We start from the raw sequence: 16756 nt of genomic DNA, 5'->3' as shown, positions 1-16756 counted from the left end.
ATCAATGGTATGCTATATTTCTTTTCCTTTTATTCCCAAAATTAACTCGGAGTTATTCCAGGAATGCAGCTCACACACACTGTTATTTTGTGGTGGGAGATTTCGACTTTATATTTTGTTCTTTCAGGAAGCTCAGAATTATGCATATAGAAACAATATTGTTGAGATTTTTATGGAAGTGTCAGCATTAACAGGTGAATATGTGGAAGACCTTTTCTCCGAAGTAGGTGAGTACAATTGACTATTCATGCCTTATCAATTACACTGCTTTTTTAAGTAGATGTGTTTTTTTTTTCACAGGGTGTCTTTGTCAAATGATACGCTTTGCACCTATTGCAATACTCTCCAACTGGTTTTGTTAAAAACCTGGGTTGAAAGGGGATTCCTTAATATGCGTCGGCTAAATGCCGACACAGACGGAAGAAAATATGCAACCACTTATCATAATATAATTTAATAGAGAATGCTTGGTAAATTATCACATACTCCACTCTTGTATGAAGCCAGACTCGCTGATAGCTTGGAGGTTGCGCCATGACATTGAATGAAAAGCATTGCAGAAAGCTTCAGAAAGTCTAGTAACGCCATTCCTGCAGAGTGGCCATTGTGGAACACTTCTTTCCAATTAGCATTCGTTAATGGAAACGAGAACACTTCCAGTGGATAGGCCTTGACAGAAATCACATTATTTTTGCAGTCAAGTGTTCGTCTTAAGATAAAAAAAAATAGTTGAGTATAGGTTTCTGACTAAAGTTGAATTGAAAGGGTAACTGTGAGAATATGTTTGTTACAATCGTATGTCTGTTGTGGCAGTGGCTGCTTCTATGAAACATGAGCTTGGATAACTAGCAGTAATTTCTCCCCGTGGAAAAAAGACAAAAAATTATTAATAGCATAATTGTTTTTATGTTTGCTGGAAGAAAAATGGAGTTCGAGGTTTTGTTCCTAGTCTCAAAACTAGGTTGCTCCTGTTACCTATACCAGTTATATCAATTTTTCTAAGCTGTGTTTAGTTCTCTTAATGTGAAACTCCTGCACTTCTTTCCTGTTAATTAAGGTTTCCAGGGATGGTTCGTTAGGAAATACTTGTGTTGTAGGTGTAGGCATTATTCAAGATGTGGAGGGGCAAAGCTGACAGCGATCTGTCATGTGGTACTTAGTTTTTTATGATTATTTTATTTTGTAGTGAAACGTCTAACTAAACCCGCATCCTTTATCAACGCAACTTTGGCTCTCGAAGAGGAAACTTTGGATCTCAAAGAGAAAACTTTAGATCTGAGTAGGAGAAATTTGGACAGGGGTCTGAGGATTTATCGCTTAGGGAAGTTTCTGCGTAGACGAGAGAACGTGAAAGAACTTGCAAATATCCTATCGCTGAATTTGAGCCACAACCGTCTTGAAAAGCTACCTGTTATTTTTCTACAATTGATCAACCTGACGTGCTTGTATGTGAATAACAACAGACTGTCCTCTCTGCCTGAAAGTATTGGATGCTTGAAGCGACTTCAAGAGCTGGACTTGAGAAATAACCAACTGAAGGTACTTGATGTGGTTAGAAAACTGCCTGACCTTAGAAAACTATTGGTTGAAGGAAATCCGCTCACTCTAGTAGAGATAAGAAGTCTTATTAAGCATGTGAATACGACGACAAGATCGATCTCCATAGACATTGCAGGTAGTGTTACATGAATATATGGCAATAGATCTTTAGCATACTCGAGCACAATGTTATCTCGGAGTAAGGATTGTATGTCTCTAGCGCTGTCGTGATTTTTATCTCAAATGAGAGTTTCTGAAGTAATTCCTTTATAAAGATTAGAGCTTCAAGTAGGTGAAGCCTTTCTTTCCATCTTCGCGTAGAGATCCAATTTGAAGTATACGTATACAGTCGACTCCCGTTATTGCGGACACCCCCTCGGGGGAGAGGGGGGGGGGCAGATTTCGTGTTCGTAAGATCGAGAGTCCGTAATAGCGGGGTACGAGAGAAAAAAATTGTTTTGTCTCCAAACATATGAGATAATATGTAACTACGCAAAAATAAAGTTTCTAACATTGCCTCACCAACCGGAAAAAGATCTGGCTGCAATTAAGCAGGAAATTTTCATGCTCGCACCCAATTAAAGAATGGTTTCTTTATTTTTTTTATAGTAATGTCGCTTTATATTATGTGAGTCAGGGTTTTGGACGAAGTGTCCGCTATAGCAAGAGAAAAACAAGTGAAATGAGCTCTGGGGGTAATGAAAGTGTCTGCATTTCCATAATAGCGAGAGTCCGTAATAGCGGGAGTATATTTCGGTCAATTCTTTGTGCGTTTCTCCGGGGGATGCCTCTTGTCTACAATGGTAGGGTGTCCGTAATAGAGAGCTGTTCGTAGGACGAGAGTCGATTGTACACTTAAAAATGCAACCTTCACTTACTATTTTATTTATTATGAGGATTGATGCTAGTATGAATCGTTGCAAGCTTCGTCTGATAATCCCTTTGTGGGAATGTTTAATTCAAATTTGCCAACCGATCGTTCTGGCTATAGAGTCTCGGGGTGTGCACTTGAAAAAAGCGTAACCGTCGGAAGCAGGCTGGTTTTGTTGTTGAGTGCAGTGTTCGTGTACTTTACAAACCTTTTTCCAAGCATTTAAAATTGAAAATGGTACAAAAGAACCCGGCTTGAAAGCTCACAGTGCAAGAAAGACGAAAAATCCCGTCACTATTTTACGACAAGAAAATGTTGAGGAAGTCTTATGTGACAGATTTACCTGAAATTTTAAAAAAGATCATTTTCTCTTCTACCGGGAACATTTAATCTTCCAAAAGTTGATATGACTTTCATGGAAGTTAATTTTAGTAATATGCTCCTTGTATTACATGTATCACCCTCCACAAGGTCGTGATGTATCGTAGAAATGTTCTTTGTTTCTCACTTTACTGTTCTACAATAGGCAATTACTGAAATATTAAATTTTTCTTTTCCCTCACTTGCAGCTGTAGCTCCTCCCGATATTTTGGCGCAAGGACATTCCGCAAGACTGATTTATGAAGAGGCCCTTAGAGATGGATTTGTGAACGTTTATCGTGGTCGCATAATATTGGTTGGCCAGGATCGTGCCGGTAAAACAAGTTTAAAGAAGACTCTCTTAGGTCTTCCATTTGACTTCAAGGAACAGAGTACGGACGGGATCGAAATTGAGCCATCAAAGTTCGAAATTGAAGTTAAGCAAATTAAGAACTGGACACCTTGTTGTGCGAACAGGTCAAGTTTGTCTGAATGTTTGGAATATACAACGGATATAGCAAAACTGTTAGCGACAGAAAGGTATCACATGATTGTTGGTGATGAGAAGGAAGGCTCGGAAATGAAATCAGTAGGGGCACAGCCTAAGGAAGAACACAGAGTGGAGTCAGGAGAAGAATTGCACACAAAACATGTTGTCGCCGATCAGGTCCGTTTACTATATTTTTACTCTGAAACTCGACTTTTTATGAATGATCTCAAACGAATTCACACATTTAATGCTCATTTCATTGTTTTGACATGACGAGGTAGATCAAAATCTACTGTGTAAATGGAGATGCATCAATCATGCAGTTTCTAACGGAATTTAGTATCCACTGTAGTGATATTTCGTCTTATTTCAAAATGTTAGGTTTCCGTGTACGAGGATCCGGCCTCTAAGTTTCCAGATAGATCTGGGCCGTTAAGCGAAGTTCATGAAGGATATAATCTAAGCACAAAGTCCAAAATGGCTATCAACGCCAGCGTACTTCCTAATGCCGTTGAAAAACAGGCTGATGAACTCCTAAAGAACATGATCATTGAAGGTGTGGATGCTGATAGTGCATACATCGAGAAAGGATCCACGATAACCGCAGATGTGTGGGATTTTGCGGGTCAACATGTGTACTATGCTGCTCACCCGGTATTTCTTTCGTCAAGAGCTGTGTACATCGTCGTTCACAACCTCAGCAAGCCACTGAATGCCCGAGCTCAGCCATATGCCAGACAGGGAACTCATGAAGTAACTTTGGAGAACCCGAACAATGAGACAAATCTAGAGAATCTGCTGTCGTGGATTGTGACAGTTCATAATATGAGACCAACTGAAGAAGAAATGGTTGAAACGCCTAACGTGCTGCCCTATCTCCGACCTCCAGTGTTCATCGTCGGCACCCATGCTGACAAGCCATACGAAGATACCAAGGATGTTACATCCAAGATAATTCGTGAGCTTTCCAGTAAGGAATATGGAAAACATGTGATCCGACCATTTTTCTACATTGATAACACTCAAGGAGACAGATCATTCGCACGGAAAGTCCGGAATTTCTTGAAATTTCAAAGAAATCGTCAAGCCGGTAAATTAGGTGTTTGGGTTTAACATAATGTGTTAATGTGGTTAAGTTTACTTTGATTTCTATGGAGGACAGACAAACTCATCATTAGATAAAGTTGATTGGATTCACTGGAGGTTTACCAGTTGCTTTTCCACATATTACTGCTAGCATCCTTTTGTTTCAATGTGAATATTTATCTACTTTTGATGTTGGTACCTTTTTAATGCTTCGATAATTCTTGGATTTTTTTAATATGTATTTTCTCTATTTTCTTTTCATTTTTTTTCTATTAACATAGATTATATATTAAATACCACAACAAATGTTCACGCCGACCAAATTATCTTCAACTAGTGAAAGTTATCATCCATTGCAAAAAAGTGACTTAAAGTGCTGCAGTAGAAATAGAACTTTCCGAATACGAAACTGTTGATTATGGTCTTAGTTCTCATCGAACTCGTATCGAAAGTCCAAGGAGAAATCTTTGCCCCTCCCTGGCTTCTCTCACAAGCACTAATTGTTTCGCATAATTTATAATTGAAAGGTCAAGAAGGAGACAATGATGGCACTAGTGCCGAGGGAATTCATGCTCTTCGAGTGAGAATCCTGGAAGTAATTCGAAAGGAACCTTACATGGGAGAGAAGATACCAGTGAGGTGAAGTATGATGTATAATGATATAAGCACAAGAGATGTTCAGCTCATTTTTTTCTCTAACAACAGCTGTACTGAAACTTACGAATGGCTTTCACAGCCGGTTTCGCTTCTTGTTGAGTTCGCTACGTTGAAGTTCGCTACATGTGCGCTACTTATATGCTGAATTCGCTGCTTACTTCATTCTACCATACTATGCTTACACTATGAGCATATTTTACCAATTTCCACAACGATTTATGTATACCTTTTTGTAAGTTAGGACTGATTACAAATTTTTTTATATTTCTAGATGGTTTAACTTCGAAAAGGTCATTGAAGCTTTGGTAGCTGAGAATGTATACCACTCAAATACTGTCCATCTTCAAACCTATGCCAAGGATGTATGTTTTATAGAAGACGATGAACAGTTTCACACCATGTTGAATTTCTATCACGACTTAGGTTTGATTGTGAAACACCGCAGTACAGTCATTCTGAAGGCACAGTGGTTAATCAGTCTATTCAAGAAGCTTATAACCATCCCAGCATTCAAAAAAGCGGTAGGAAAAGATAATCTTCTATGCATCGAGATGATTGCAGATCGTAGGCAGGATTTGTTACCATCCCTCAACTTGCGCTTGACGAAAAAATGTTAATTTAATTGACTGTTTGTCCGTTTGTTTTTTCACGTTGTTTACACCCCTTACAACATTTTGAGTTTCCTACATAACTTTCATGTGTCTCCCACTCTCCCTCATTTCAATATTGCCTTATATTGACAAAATGGTCACTAATTTATTACGACATTGTTTGAGGGTGGGGAGGTAAGGGGAAAATTCAATAAAGTAATTAGAGATGAATAACAAGATTTTTCTTATTATGTTGACTCATTTCCGGAGGCTTGCCAACTACATTTTACCACTCATTGTACCCTTAGTAACGAGGAAAGGAGAGATGTTGCAAATTAAAAGGGGCATTTTTAAAGAAAAATTGGTAGATTGAACTTATTTTAAATAGGGAATTTGTGGTTTCAGGATCCTGTGCATTCCAAGTACTGGCTGGAACTCGAGACAAGTGGTGTCCTTAAGATGGAGCTTGTTGATCACGTTTTTTCCCCTCTTATTCAGCAAGGCGTTATCAAGGAAGACATCTTGGACATGATGGAGCAGTTTGGTTTGATTGCCAAATACTCACCATCCCCAGCTGACGTTAATTACTTTGTGCCATGTCAACTGACGTCCTCACCTGAAGAGCTTTGTAAAATGGAACCATCATCTTCGGATCCTTGTCCTTTGTATCTTCATTTCCAAGAAGGCTTTGTTCCGCATGGTTTTTTTACTCGCCTTGTTTCAAAATCGGTTGCTTGGTGTGGTGCAAATGGATCGTCACAGCCTCCAAAGCTCTACCAGAATGGTGCATGGTTCATTCTTGAAGAATGCGTCATACATGACATGGTTATGATTTGCAAAAAGAAGTTCATAAAAATCCTCTTGAGACAAAGAATTAAGAAGAACGTAGTTGCAGTTTCTAATGCAATTTTGGTAGAAGTTGCTAGAAGTGTGCGATTGTTTATGGAGAGCACTTTAGAAAAAATGTCGCAGGAGTTCTCATACCTGAGCAGGATGCAGCATGAATTTTGTGTTGAATGCCCCTACTGTCAGCAAAGCGGTCGCAAGTGCGTAAACCACAACCAAGTGTCCTGTGGAGAAGAAGACTGCTTACACCTGCTTGAATTAAGGCAAGGACAGGATTTGATCTGTATGGAAAGCATGTCTAATGAAGTACTAACAGTTCCTGGACAAGATAAATGGTTGTTGAACCAGGTATAAAGCATTCTTTGTATGTATTCGTTCGTAAGTAGTAACGGAAACCAATTAAGAAGAGCTTATGATAGCTGCAATGATATTGTGCCATTGTGCGATGGCAGTCGTATGAACCGGAATACCCAATTTAGAAAATCTTGGAACAGATTGAGGTCTAATGGTGTCATAGAAGGATCTTGCTTCATCGAGCTCCTAAAGCACTTCAGCAATGGATATACTGTATGAGATTGTATGTTTTACAATTGTGTAATTACCTTTTTGGTTGATTCAAGACATGTATGAACGCATTCAACCAGTTCGTTTCCTTCCGTCTGGTTTATAACTTCTTGATGGGAAAAAAGAATATTTTTCTCTAACAGAAGTAGGTTTTTTTTGTGAAAACTGTTTTATATACCTTACTTGGAAAATGATGTCCTTTATAATAATGTTTTTATGTCATTATCCAAAAGGGCTTGGCTCCGTCAGAAATAAGAACCTCACAAGTTGCATCAGTGCGTGGTCACCCAGCAAAGTGCCACAAAACTTTGAAAGTTACTCTACTGGCCAATGAGTGGAGTTCGTCAAGGGGGGGTTTGTCCACCATCAACAGACACCTTGCCATCCTTATGGCCGAACGTAATGAGGTAGAAGTCACTCTCTTGGTCCCACGATATGCTTGTTCTGAAGAAGAGAAGAGAATTGCAGAAAGTCACAAGATTGTCATCAAAGAAGCAGAGAGACGTCCAGGCTACGACCCTCTTGACTGGTTGAGCTTCCCTCCGAAAGAGCTGATAATTGACGTGGTCCTGGGTCATGGAGCCAAGTTAGGTAAGCAAGCCCAAATCATTAGGGAGTCCCATAGTTGCCAAAGGGTACAAGTAGTGCATACTGCGCCTGAAGAGCTCGGAATGTTCAAAAACTATCCGAGAGCCATTGCTAAAGGAGAAGAGAAGACTACAGCCGAAGTAGATTTGTGTAAATTGGCAAATCTAGTTGTAGCAGTAGGACCCAAGTTGACGGAGGCCTACTCTGCCTATCTTCGCTCATGTGAGAAGCAGCACGATATAATGTCGTTCACTCCTGGCACGTTTAAGGAGTTTTCTACTCTAAATCATGCCTCAGTTGACTCTGTAAAGTTTAGGGTGTTGATCTTTGGTCGTGGTGACCCTGAGGACTTCGGTCTTAAGGGGTGTGATATCGCTGCTAAAGCAGTAGCGGAACTGAAAGACAACTCCTACCATTTGATCTTTGTGGGTGCACCTGATGGCAAACAGGAGGCAGTTGCGCAAGAGTTTCTGCGGAATGGTATTTCTAAACGTCAGCTGACAGTGAGAACGTTTTTGCAAAGCAAGGAGAAATTGAAAGATTGTTTTCGTGAAGTTGATCTCTGCATCATGCCATCCCGGACGGAAGGGTTCGGCTTAACCGCGTTGGAAGCCTTGTCAGCTGGTCTTCCCATTCTTGTAAGTGGAAACTCGGGTTTCGGAGATGCACTGCGCACAGTACCATTCGACACATCCTTTGTGGTTGACTCTGAGGACCCCAAAGTGTGGGCTGAGGCAATTGATGGTGTCCGAAAGATGAAGAGATCACCGCGTCTTCAAGGGATTGAACGACTCAGGACATCATATGAAAAGCAGTTCAGCTGGGAGAAACAATGTGACCTTCTCGTTGATTTGATGTGGAACAAAGTTCATGGTGTAGGTATGTTAATAATTTTTATATTTCTTTCCGTAGACTTTTCTTTCGTTGTGTTATCCAAATGTATCCTGCCATTGCTGTGAATACATTTTCTATCTCGGAATAGGTTTCTAAAACACAGCATGATGGAGATCTTTAAATGTTTGTGTATAACGCTTATGTTCATCGAAAAGGAAACGACTTGTACAAACTGATAAGAGTGAGAAAGGAACAAGCAAAAGCAAAAGAAACGCCTCAAACCACTTTTATCCATCACAAGTTTAATTAATTAACTTTCTTGATATAAGTGTATTACCAAAAGTTAATGCTTGAGCGGGACAAATGTCATATTGTCTTATAAGCTCAGGTTAAAAGTTATCTACTCCAGTTATTCACAAGCAATAATTGCTTTCGTTGGAGCATAATTATTTTTTTATGAAAAAAAAACCTAGGGATGTAAAATGTTAACTGGCAAGTCTAGACTATTATCTGCGACTTCCTATTCCAATACTGTTTATCGTTCTCGAATCAGAAGACAGCGTTTAATAAATAAATGAAGTTATTGGCCTGTCTTCCGAACTCCTCGCCGTACTTTTAGCTGAAAGAGGAGCCTGGCCCTCTCAGTGAAGATTTTGATCAATTTGTGTTCTCATGAAATTTTTTCCCATACATGATCCTGCTAATAAGGAAAGATTTCCTTCATTTGAGAGTAGCGCCCTCCATGAAAGGAAATCATAGTACCCCGTTGGAAGTGTCTCTCTCAGCCCTGATTTGGGCGGATATGGCTTCACTAGCAGTGAGTACGGGGCTGAACGAGATCATATACAAGTTTCACGCAGCTTTCAAAGGTGATACCGGAAGAGTTCCCAGTGGGTGAAAAAATATTCACGGTGAACTGAAAATTCGGTCTTTAATGTGATGGATTTTTTTTCTCTGTCATAACTGAGACTTTCTCTTCCATCTACATTGTATGATTCTAGGAAATGCGCCTAAAATTATTTTACTTCCAGGGGTGCTTGAGCGAACCCTCCAGAATCTTCAGCGGATGCAACTCTGCGCAAGCACGGCCAACGACAACACTGTCTTGACAGAGAAGTTAAAGACGATTGCATCAGATAAGGGCTTCAGAATTTCTGACAATCAAGGGTCAGGAAACTGCATGTTCCATGCTCTGTCAGAACAACTAGAAACCGTCAAAAGAATCAAAATCCAACATGGCCAGTTGAGACAGTCTTTAGTTCAGTACCTCAGGGAAAACCCAACACTGGTGAGTTGCTGTAATGCTCAGAAGTAAATGAACTAGAAGTTCATCAGTAGTTTAATTACTGTGTCTATTTTTCTCTCCGTTACATGAAGTGCCTCTCGTCCTTGCTGGGACACCAGTCACTCTCACACCAGATATCTTCAAGTATTTTTTCACTTTGGCCTTAAAATTTCTTCACAATTTTTCCATTCGTGTAGAGAGGCACTTTGACAGTAAGGTTTCTTCTCCTAGAGCTCGATAATACAGTCACTCTATATAAGATTGTGTCGGAAGTTTGTCTTAGCTTTTGCTGTCTACCCACTGCGTTTGCTTAAAAAGTTATCACATACTTTTCTATTGTAAAGAAGTTGATTTTTGGGGAGTTTTCCTTAAATTGTGCTCGGCCCTGTTCAAAAGCTATTTGGAATTCAAGTGTTAATTGTTGTCTCTTCTTACAGCCGGATGGAACAGATCTCCGTCACTTTGTACATGAACATGAAAAATGGGCTGATTACCTGACATACATGGAACAAGATGGCGCTTGGGGTGATCACCTCATTCTCTGTGCAGCAGCAAATTGCTTTAAAACGTGCATTCATGTGGTCAGCAGTATACACAATGATGTAGAAATCAGGCCACATGGCCCTGTTGACGAAAGCAAGCCTCTAGTACTGGGACATATTCATGAGATACACTATGTCAGTCTTCAACCCTTACAAGGTAAGAGTAGAAAAGCACAGTACACGTACTTTTCAATTTGAAAATGATGAAGATCAATTAATATCCGTCGCGAAATTCGAAAACCTTATGTTTCCTACGAAAAGCACCAGCTTCGTTAAAGGGTCAACCCTCAAACTGTTAACTGTTCTCGGATCACTCCGATGGTTAGTTAGTTGATCTTTCTCAGAGATAACTGTGAGAATGAACCAAACCTTCCACTTCCTTGCTGGAAAAACACACCAGTGTATTTAGTAACTTGAAATGCACCATTGTTATCGTTTCACGAGTCTCACATAATTATTTAATAAGCTACAAGCAATACCTTCAGTTTTTGTTTTCTTCTTATATATTTCAGTGCTTTTTAGAAATTAAGAGGCGATCTCTCTAAGAGCGGTCAAGGGCATTTCGCATCGGAAAAAAGTTTTCCCTCAAACTTTGCCCAATAAACTATCTTTGGTAACAAGTAAATAAAACCACATTAGTTTCTGGAAATACCTCAAAATTACATTTTTAGAGCTCTCAAAAGTCAAAGCTGCAAAAGGCCCTTTTTTGACCTCTTGCGACATCGAAAATTTCAAAGTTAAATAGCCCGGTCCTCGTATCACACCGCATGCAACAAAAAATATTTTGTATTCTTAAAGCGTGTGATATACAAGGTGTATAAAATGCATTTCAATCTTGATATTCGTTTATTCAGAGGCTCGTCGTAATTGATTTAAAAACACTCGTTGGACAGCTTTCTGAAATTGGTTAAAAGTACTCTTTCTTTCTCGATTGATATTGTTCAAGTCCAGACCAGACCATTAAAAACTCCGCTTGATTTCTGCCATTAAGATGTTTGGCTGCAGAAAAATATAAAAACATCTTGCACTTATTGATTTTCTTCGCCGAGGTGACTTCGAACTTTTAGCGATATTGCTAGCGTGACAGCCGATTATGCAAATTAGTTCACTGAGCAAACTTCGACCGTTTTATGTGAGTAGCTCAATAAATCTTAGATTTTAACCATTTTAAGTAGAAAATATAGAAGGACAGAGCTTTAAAAACACACCGATTAATACTTTAAGTATTTTAAAAGGCCACAATTTGACAATTATCTCGTGACGAAAGATGTCAACAACAACGTATCGAATATCATAATTTGATTAGCGCTCGCAAACCCCTTTGTAAAAATTTGGCTTCTGTTATTTCATATTTGAGTTCTGATGGCTTACGCTGTTCAAACCTATATGAACATTTCAAAACCAAACTACAGGATTCTATTCAGTGTAACTGGCGATAACAGCACACACTGAAATACACCGTGACCACTGTCACATAATTCAATTGTGTAATTATCCTCAATTGCTTCTCCCTTCTTAATAAAGCAGCGATAACATCGCCTTTTGGATCCGAATTCTGGTCGGCAGGAATAAGAGAAATTTTGTCTGCAAACCTGTCTTTATGAAAATTTCTATTCAGAACTCAAGGGAGTTCTTGTGGAAAAGGACCCCGCGATTTTTGAGGAAATAAATTATTACGCTACGTGTGACCTCGTTTTTCCAACAATTAGCTATATCTATACTGTAAAGTGCGTAATTGTATTAGCTGTAATTCATATTTCTCTTTCGGTACTGGCTTGCTTGGGATTAATAAAACTAAATTCTTAAGGAGGTATTCGCCAAAAGAAGTCCTGTTTTCAGTCGCGTTCCTCAGAAACTTCGTTCGGAGACTCACGAGGAGTTTCCGGTTTGTTTAACTTGCCTCAGAGTACTGACTCAATAAAGAGTCATCTCTGCTTAATCCTTTTGTCAAAAGAGAGTTTCACAGAAGGAGAGCTTATCTTTGCAAGGGCTGGCCTGTTCGATGTAGAACACTCAGTTATGGCAAAATGTGGGTCTGCGCAAAGCATAGGCACACTTATGGGAAGTTCTGGCGCCAAAGTTCAGCGTGCCAGTATCCGACACACCCTGGTAGCGATTCCAAAGGGCTAAAGAGCCGGTATTCTGTCAATTTGCAAATTTCAAAGGCCATTTCTAAGATGTATGGCGTTCTATAGAGGTTTACACGATACTGCAGCTGATGGAGCGGATGGTTTCAAGGATTTTCTCCAAATTATAGACGAATTGGAAAGCATGGGAGCAGAAAAGGACTAGTGTAAAGAAGTTCGGAAGAGGCTTCAGGAGAGCAAGTTGTATTTGAAGACTACATACCGTAATCACTGCGAAGAGGACGATAGCAAATGTGCCGATCACTTTAGGGTCTTTGTACTGAGCCATGCTGGTGACACTGACGTTCAGAAAGTATGCAGTCACAGTCACAACGTGAAGTGTGAGGATTGTGAGATGCTGAAGAGTGTTCTTGAAGAAGTAAAAGGCGCTATTTCTGAGTACACAATGCAATTGGGTAGGTTTCAAGCGGAAGACTATCTGTATGAAGCAAAAAATGCTGCCGCTAAGATCTTTAAATGGAGAGGGCATATCCTGAGAGCAGAAACCAGGATCAGTACGAGCGGCAAATTGTCGATACTTTGGAGGGAGATGAAGCATCTATAATAGTTGAGTGGACAATGAAGTTCATAGCGATGAAGTTCCGGGAAAAGCAAGCAGAATGGTTTCCCAAGAGGTAAATCAATTGGCATGTGAGTAGCGTTGTTGTAAGACAGGAGGAAAGCCTGGAACTAACCTAATACGTACACCTTCTTAACAGCTGTAAAAAAGACTGGTTTTCAGTGCTGTCAGTCCTAGAAAATCTCTTTGTCACCATAAAGTTACGAAATTCAGGAATGAAAAAGGCCTTTATAAGATCGGATGAAGCAGGTTGCTGTCACAACAGTAGGCTAGTATTATCTCTACAAGGGCTCGGACATCAAGATTGCCACTTTCAGCAACTTATACAAGAGGGCCTGCGCGTTTGGAGAGCGTTTAATGTTGGGCCTGGAAAGTATATTCGGTAAAATTAAAATTGCAATTTTTCCACAGAAATAATGACGGATCTGGTGGAAGAGATTCCATTTTTCCCCACTACTGCTCGACGAACAGCATCAGCAGGAGAAAGCAATGATGGCAACGACGGTAGTTCCTATCAATGCCCTGAACCTGGTTGCGATGAAGATTTTAAGACCCAGGCCAACCTTGACTTCCATATGAACTAGTTATTTCATCATGTAAGTCCTGTCCCTGCAAGCATGACTTAAAGTCTTAATGACAAAGTGAAGAGGTAGTGGGCTCATTACTCTCAGTCATTATCATTAGAGGGTGAAAGTTCGACTGAACTGGTTGCAGTGGCCACAGAACCCTTGACAAGTACATCAAAGCTTCCCATGGGATGGGCTCTTCATAAGAGAGGTGCAAGTGAACGGCTTTCGCAAAACGTCAGGCAGTACTTGAAACAGAAATTTAATATCGGATGAGACCCTGGCAGAAACCAAACCCAGAGAAAGTAGCAAAGGATATGCGAACTGCTTGCACAATAGATGGAGAGAGAATGTTCGATAGCACAGAGTGGTTATCCAACATACAGACTCAGGGTTTCTTCTCGAGATTGTGCCTTAAACAGCGATCTAAAATACAACAAGAATCGGATGATGCCACCGACGCAGAGGACCACTTGATAGGAGCATCCGCGTCTGATGTAGACGAAGGGTGTTTGAGAGAGGCGAGGAACACAGTAATGGATGAGATAGATTGAAACATCCAATCATGTTTGATATCTATGATGTGTGCTCGTTGGCAAGAGAAGCAAGGTTGTCTAGTCTCAAAGTCAAGATACTAAGAGACATATGCGAACATTTTGAGCTCGCATTCAAAACACAAGATACAAATGCAGCACCTCTTGCAAAAATGGAGGAAATGATTTCGGAGTGCAGTTGTTATGCTATCTAGTTATGACGTCCACTCGTTACGCGAATGCGAATCTTTTTTTACAAGAACTCTTCAAACTTATGAACAGAGACTATTATGCAGACAGATGTGACGACCAAATATAATTTTTTTTCCCTTTCAGCTAGAAATCCGAGAAATCGCTGCTTTATTTAGAAGTGAGAAGTATTCAGGACAATTACACGATGGAATTACGTGACAGAGTCACTGGTCACGGTGTACTTCAGTGTATGCTGTTATCGCCGGTTACACTGAATAGAATCCTGTAGTTTAATTTTGAAATGTTCATGCAGGTTTGAATAGCGTAAGCCATCAGAACTCAAATATGAAATAACAGAAGCCAAATTTTTAAAAAAGAGTTTGCGAGCGCTAATCAAATTATGATATTCGATACGTTGTTGTTGACGTCTTTCGTCACGAGATAATAAAATTTGTCAAATTTTGGCCTTTTAAAATGCTTAAAGTATTAATCGGTGTGGTTTTAAAGCTCTGTCCTACTATATTTTCTACTTAAAATGGTTAAAATCTAAGATTTATTGAGCTACTCACATAAAACGGTCGGAGTTTGCTCAATGAACTAATTTGCATAATCGGCTGTCACGCTAGCAATATCGCTAAAAGTTCGAAGTCACCTCGGCGAAGAAAATCAATAAGTGCAAGATGTTTATATATTTTTCTGCAGCCAAACATCTTAATGGCAGAAATCAAGCGGAGTTTTTAATGGTCTGGTCTGGACTTGAGCAATATCAATCGAGAAAGAAAGAGTACTTTTAACCAATTTCAGAAAGCTGTCCAACGAGTGTTTTTAAATCAATTACGACGAGCCTCTGAATAAACGAATATCAAGATTGAAATGCATTTTATACACCTTGTATATCACACGCTTTAAGAATACAAAATATTTTTTGTTGCATGCGGTGTGATACGAGGACCGGGCTATTCAACTTTTGAAATTTTCGATGTCGCAAGAGGTCAAAAAAGGGCCTTTTGCAGCTTTGACTTTTGAGAGCTCTAAAAATGTAATTTTGAGGTATTTCCAGAAACTAATGTGGTTTTATTTACTTGTTACCAAAGATAGTTTATTGGGCAAAGTTTGAGGGAAAACTTTTTTCCGATGCGAAATGCCCTGGACCGCTCTTACAGAGATCGCCTCTTAAAACAGTATTTTTTTGGAGCGATCTTTTGTAGTTTGTTTGAAAATATGAAAACCGAACAAACGTCCGGAAAGCGAATAATGTATTCATTTATCTGGTTCTTAAGCGATATTAAGATATGCTATTTGTATTTGAACAATAGTCGCTTGGTAGGAGAACATTGTAAACCATACGCGCTAATTAAGAGGTATTCACAAATCACACTTGCTGAATGTACCTGAGCTGAATGTACCTGAGGACCAGGGAAGGTATTTTTGTGAGGACGCTTGCTTTCCACCATTGTGGCTGGGTTATATCCAGGACCTTGCTTCTCATGTCGGCTGAATTTGTTGTTGATCCGCGCCTTTTCCCTCGGCGTTTTTCTTCAGGTTCTCCTTGATTTTATTCACATTGAATTGACATTCCGAATTCCAATCACTTTGCGGAAAACCATACCCTGGGAAATGTGAAATTTTTGTTCATTAATTTTGATTTGTTTTTTCTTGTTGCATTTACAGGCTAAAGTTAAGTTTGACGGCGGCTATGGTTACAAACTAGAAAGACCTTCACGAAGAAACAGAACGCAAAAAGAAAAAAAGTTTTATGAATTTCTCTCACGAAACTCTAGTTTTAGCCGAAAAGAAAGCTTTAGACGAGATATAGCTTTTAGCAGATCGTAAGTTTTTCGGTTTGGATGAGCTTAGGTCGCTGAATAGCTATCGAGTTTTCATGGTTTGATTGAAATTTTGATATAGAGTAATTCTTAACTGAGTGTAAAAAGTAATCCCATACTGCTTTGGTTTTCTTTATTTTGGTCTGTGATTGGTCTAGAAACTCGCACAATGTGCGAAACAAATCAGACGCCGAACGAAAAAGAATCGTCACTGGTCATTTGCCCCCAATTTCTGTAGTTTGAAACCTCATTGGCTAATAACGATGCAAAACTTCGTTATTATTAGCTGTTCTTATTACTTTGGTTTGAAAATTGCTCCAAAAAGCCATGAATCACTAATTGCAATTTTTACTCCTCTCATCGCGAATTTCTGTTCAGCAATTATGGAGCATCACTCATCCGGGATATTCTTATGTCTTAATGGTTCATTGTACTTTGGTGCCGCCGTTATGTGTTCACTTCTACAAGCTGAACGTGACGGTTTGCTCTACACTGTAGTGCTTGGAGTGATATTCATCATTTGCTTTTATTACATATTAAAAGGGGAACAAAGCTAATTTGCATAGATAATACATGGAGAGGAAGTTTGAAGAAGCCATGAAGGCTTCTAAGTGAAGCTCCCTCTTGAAATAAGAGTTTAAGTTAAACTAGAATGTAGAACGTAATTTAACAAGTGTAAAG

General features: G+C 39.5%; 1 protein-coding gene across 1 annotated transcript in view; it reads left to right on the top strand.

Annotated features, from left to right (window-relative positions):
- Nucleotides 1-16348, top strand: part of LOC113677025 (uncharacterized) — a 30156-nt gene extending 13808 nt beyond the window's left edge. Inside the window, exons 5-15 of the mRNA XM_089182695.1 lie at nt 128-227; nt 1187-1675; nt 2980-3437; nt 3642-4350; nt 4874-4985; nt 5275-5524; nt 5999-6787; nt 7237-8470; nt 9457-9713; nt 10148-10409; nt 15921-16348. Of these exons, the coding sequence (XP_089038821.1) occupies nt 128-227; nt 1187-1675; nt 2980-3437; nt 3642-4350; nt 4874-4985; nt 5275-5524; nt 5999-6787; nt 7237-8470; nt 9457-9713; nt 10148-10409; nt 15921-15925 (4665 nt within the window). The 3' untranslated portion in view covers nt 15926-16348. The remainder of the gene's footprint in view (nt 1-127; nt 228-1186; nt 1676-2979; nt 3438-3641; nt 4351-4873; nt 4986-5274; nt 5525-5998; nt 6788-7236; nt 8471-9456; nt 9714-10147; nt 10410-15920) is intronic.
- The last annotated feature ends 408 nt before the right edge of the window (nt 16349-16756 follow it).

This window comes from Pocillopora damicornis, chromosome 1, assembly GCF_964200805.1.
Source record: "Pocillopora damicornis chromosome 1, jaPocDami1.2, whole genome shotgun sequence".
In the NCBI taxonomy this organism is placed as follows: Eukaryota; Metazoa; Cnidaria; class Anthozoa; order Scleractinia; family Pocilloporidae; genus Pocillopora; species Pocillopora damicornis.
This window is presented reverse-complemented; position numbering and strand designations above follow the sequence as displayed.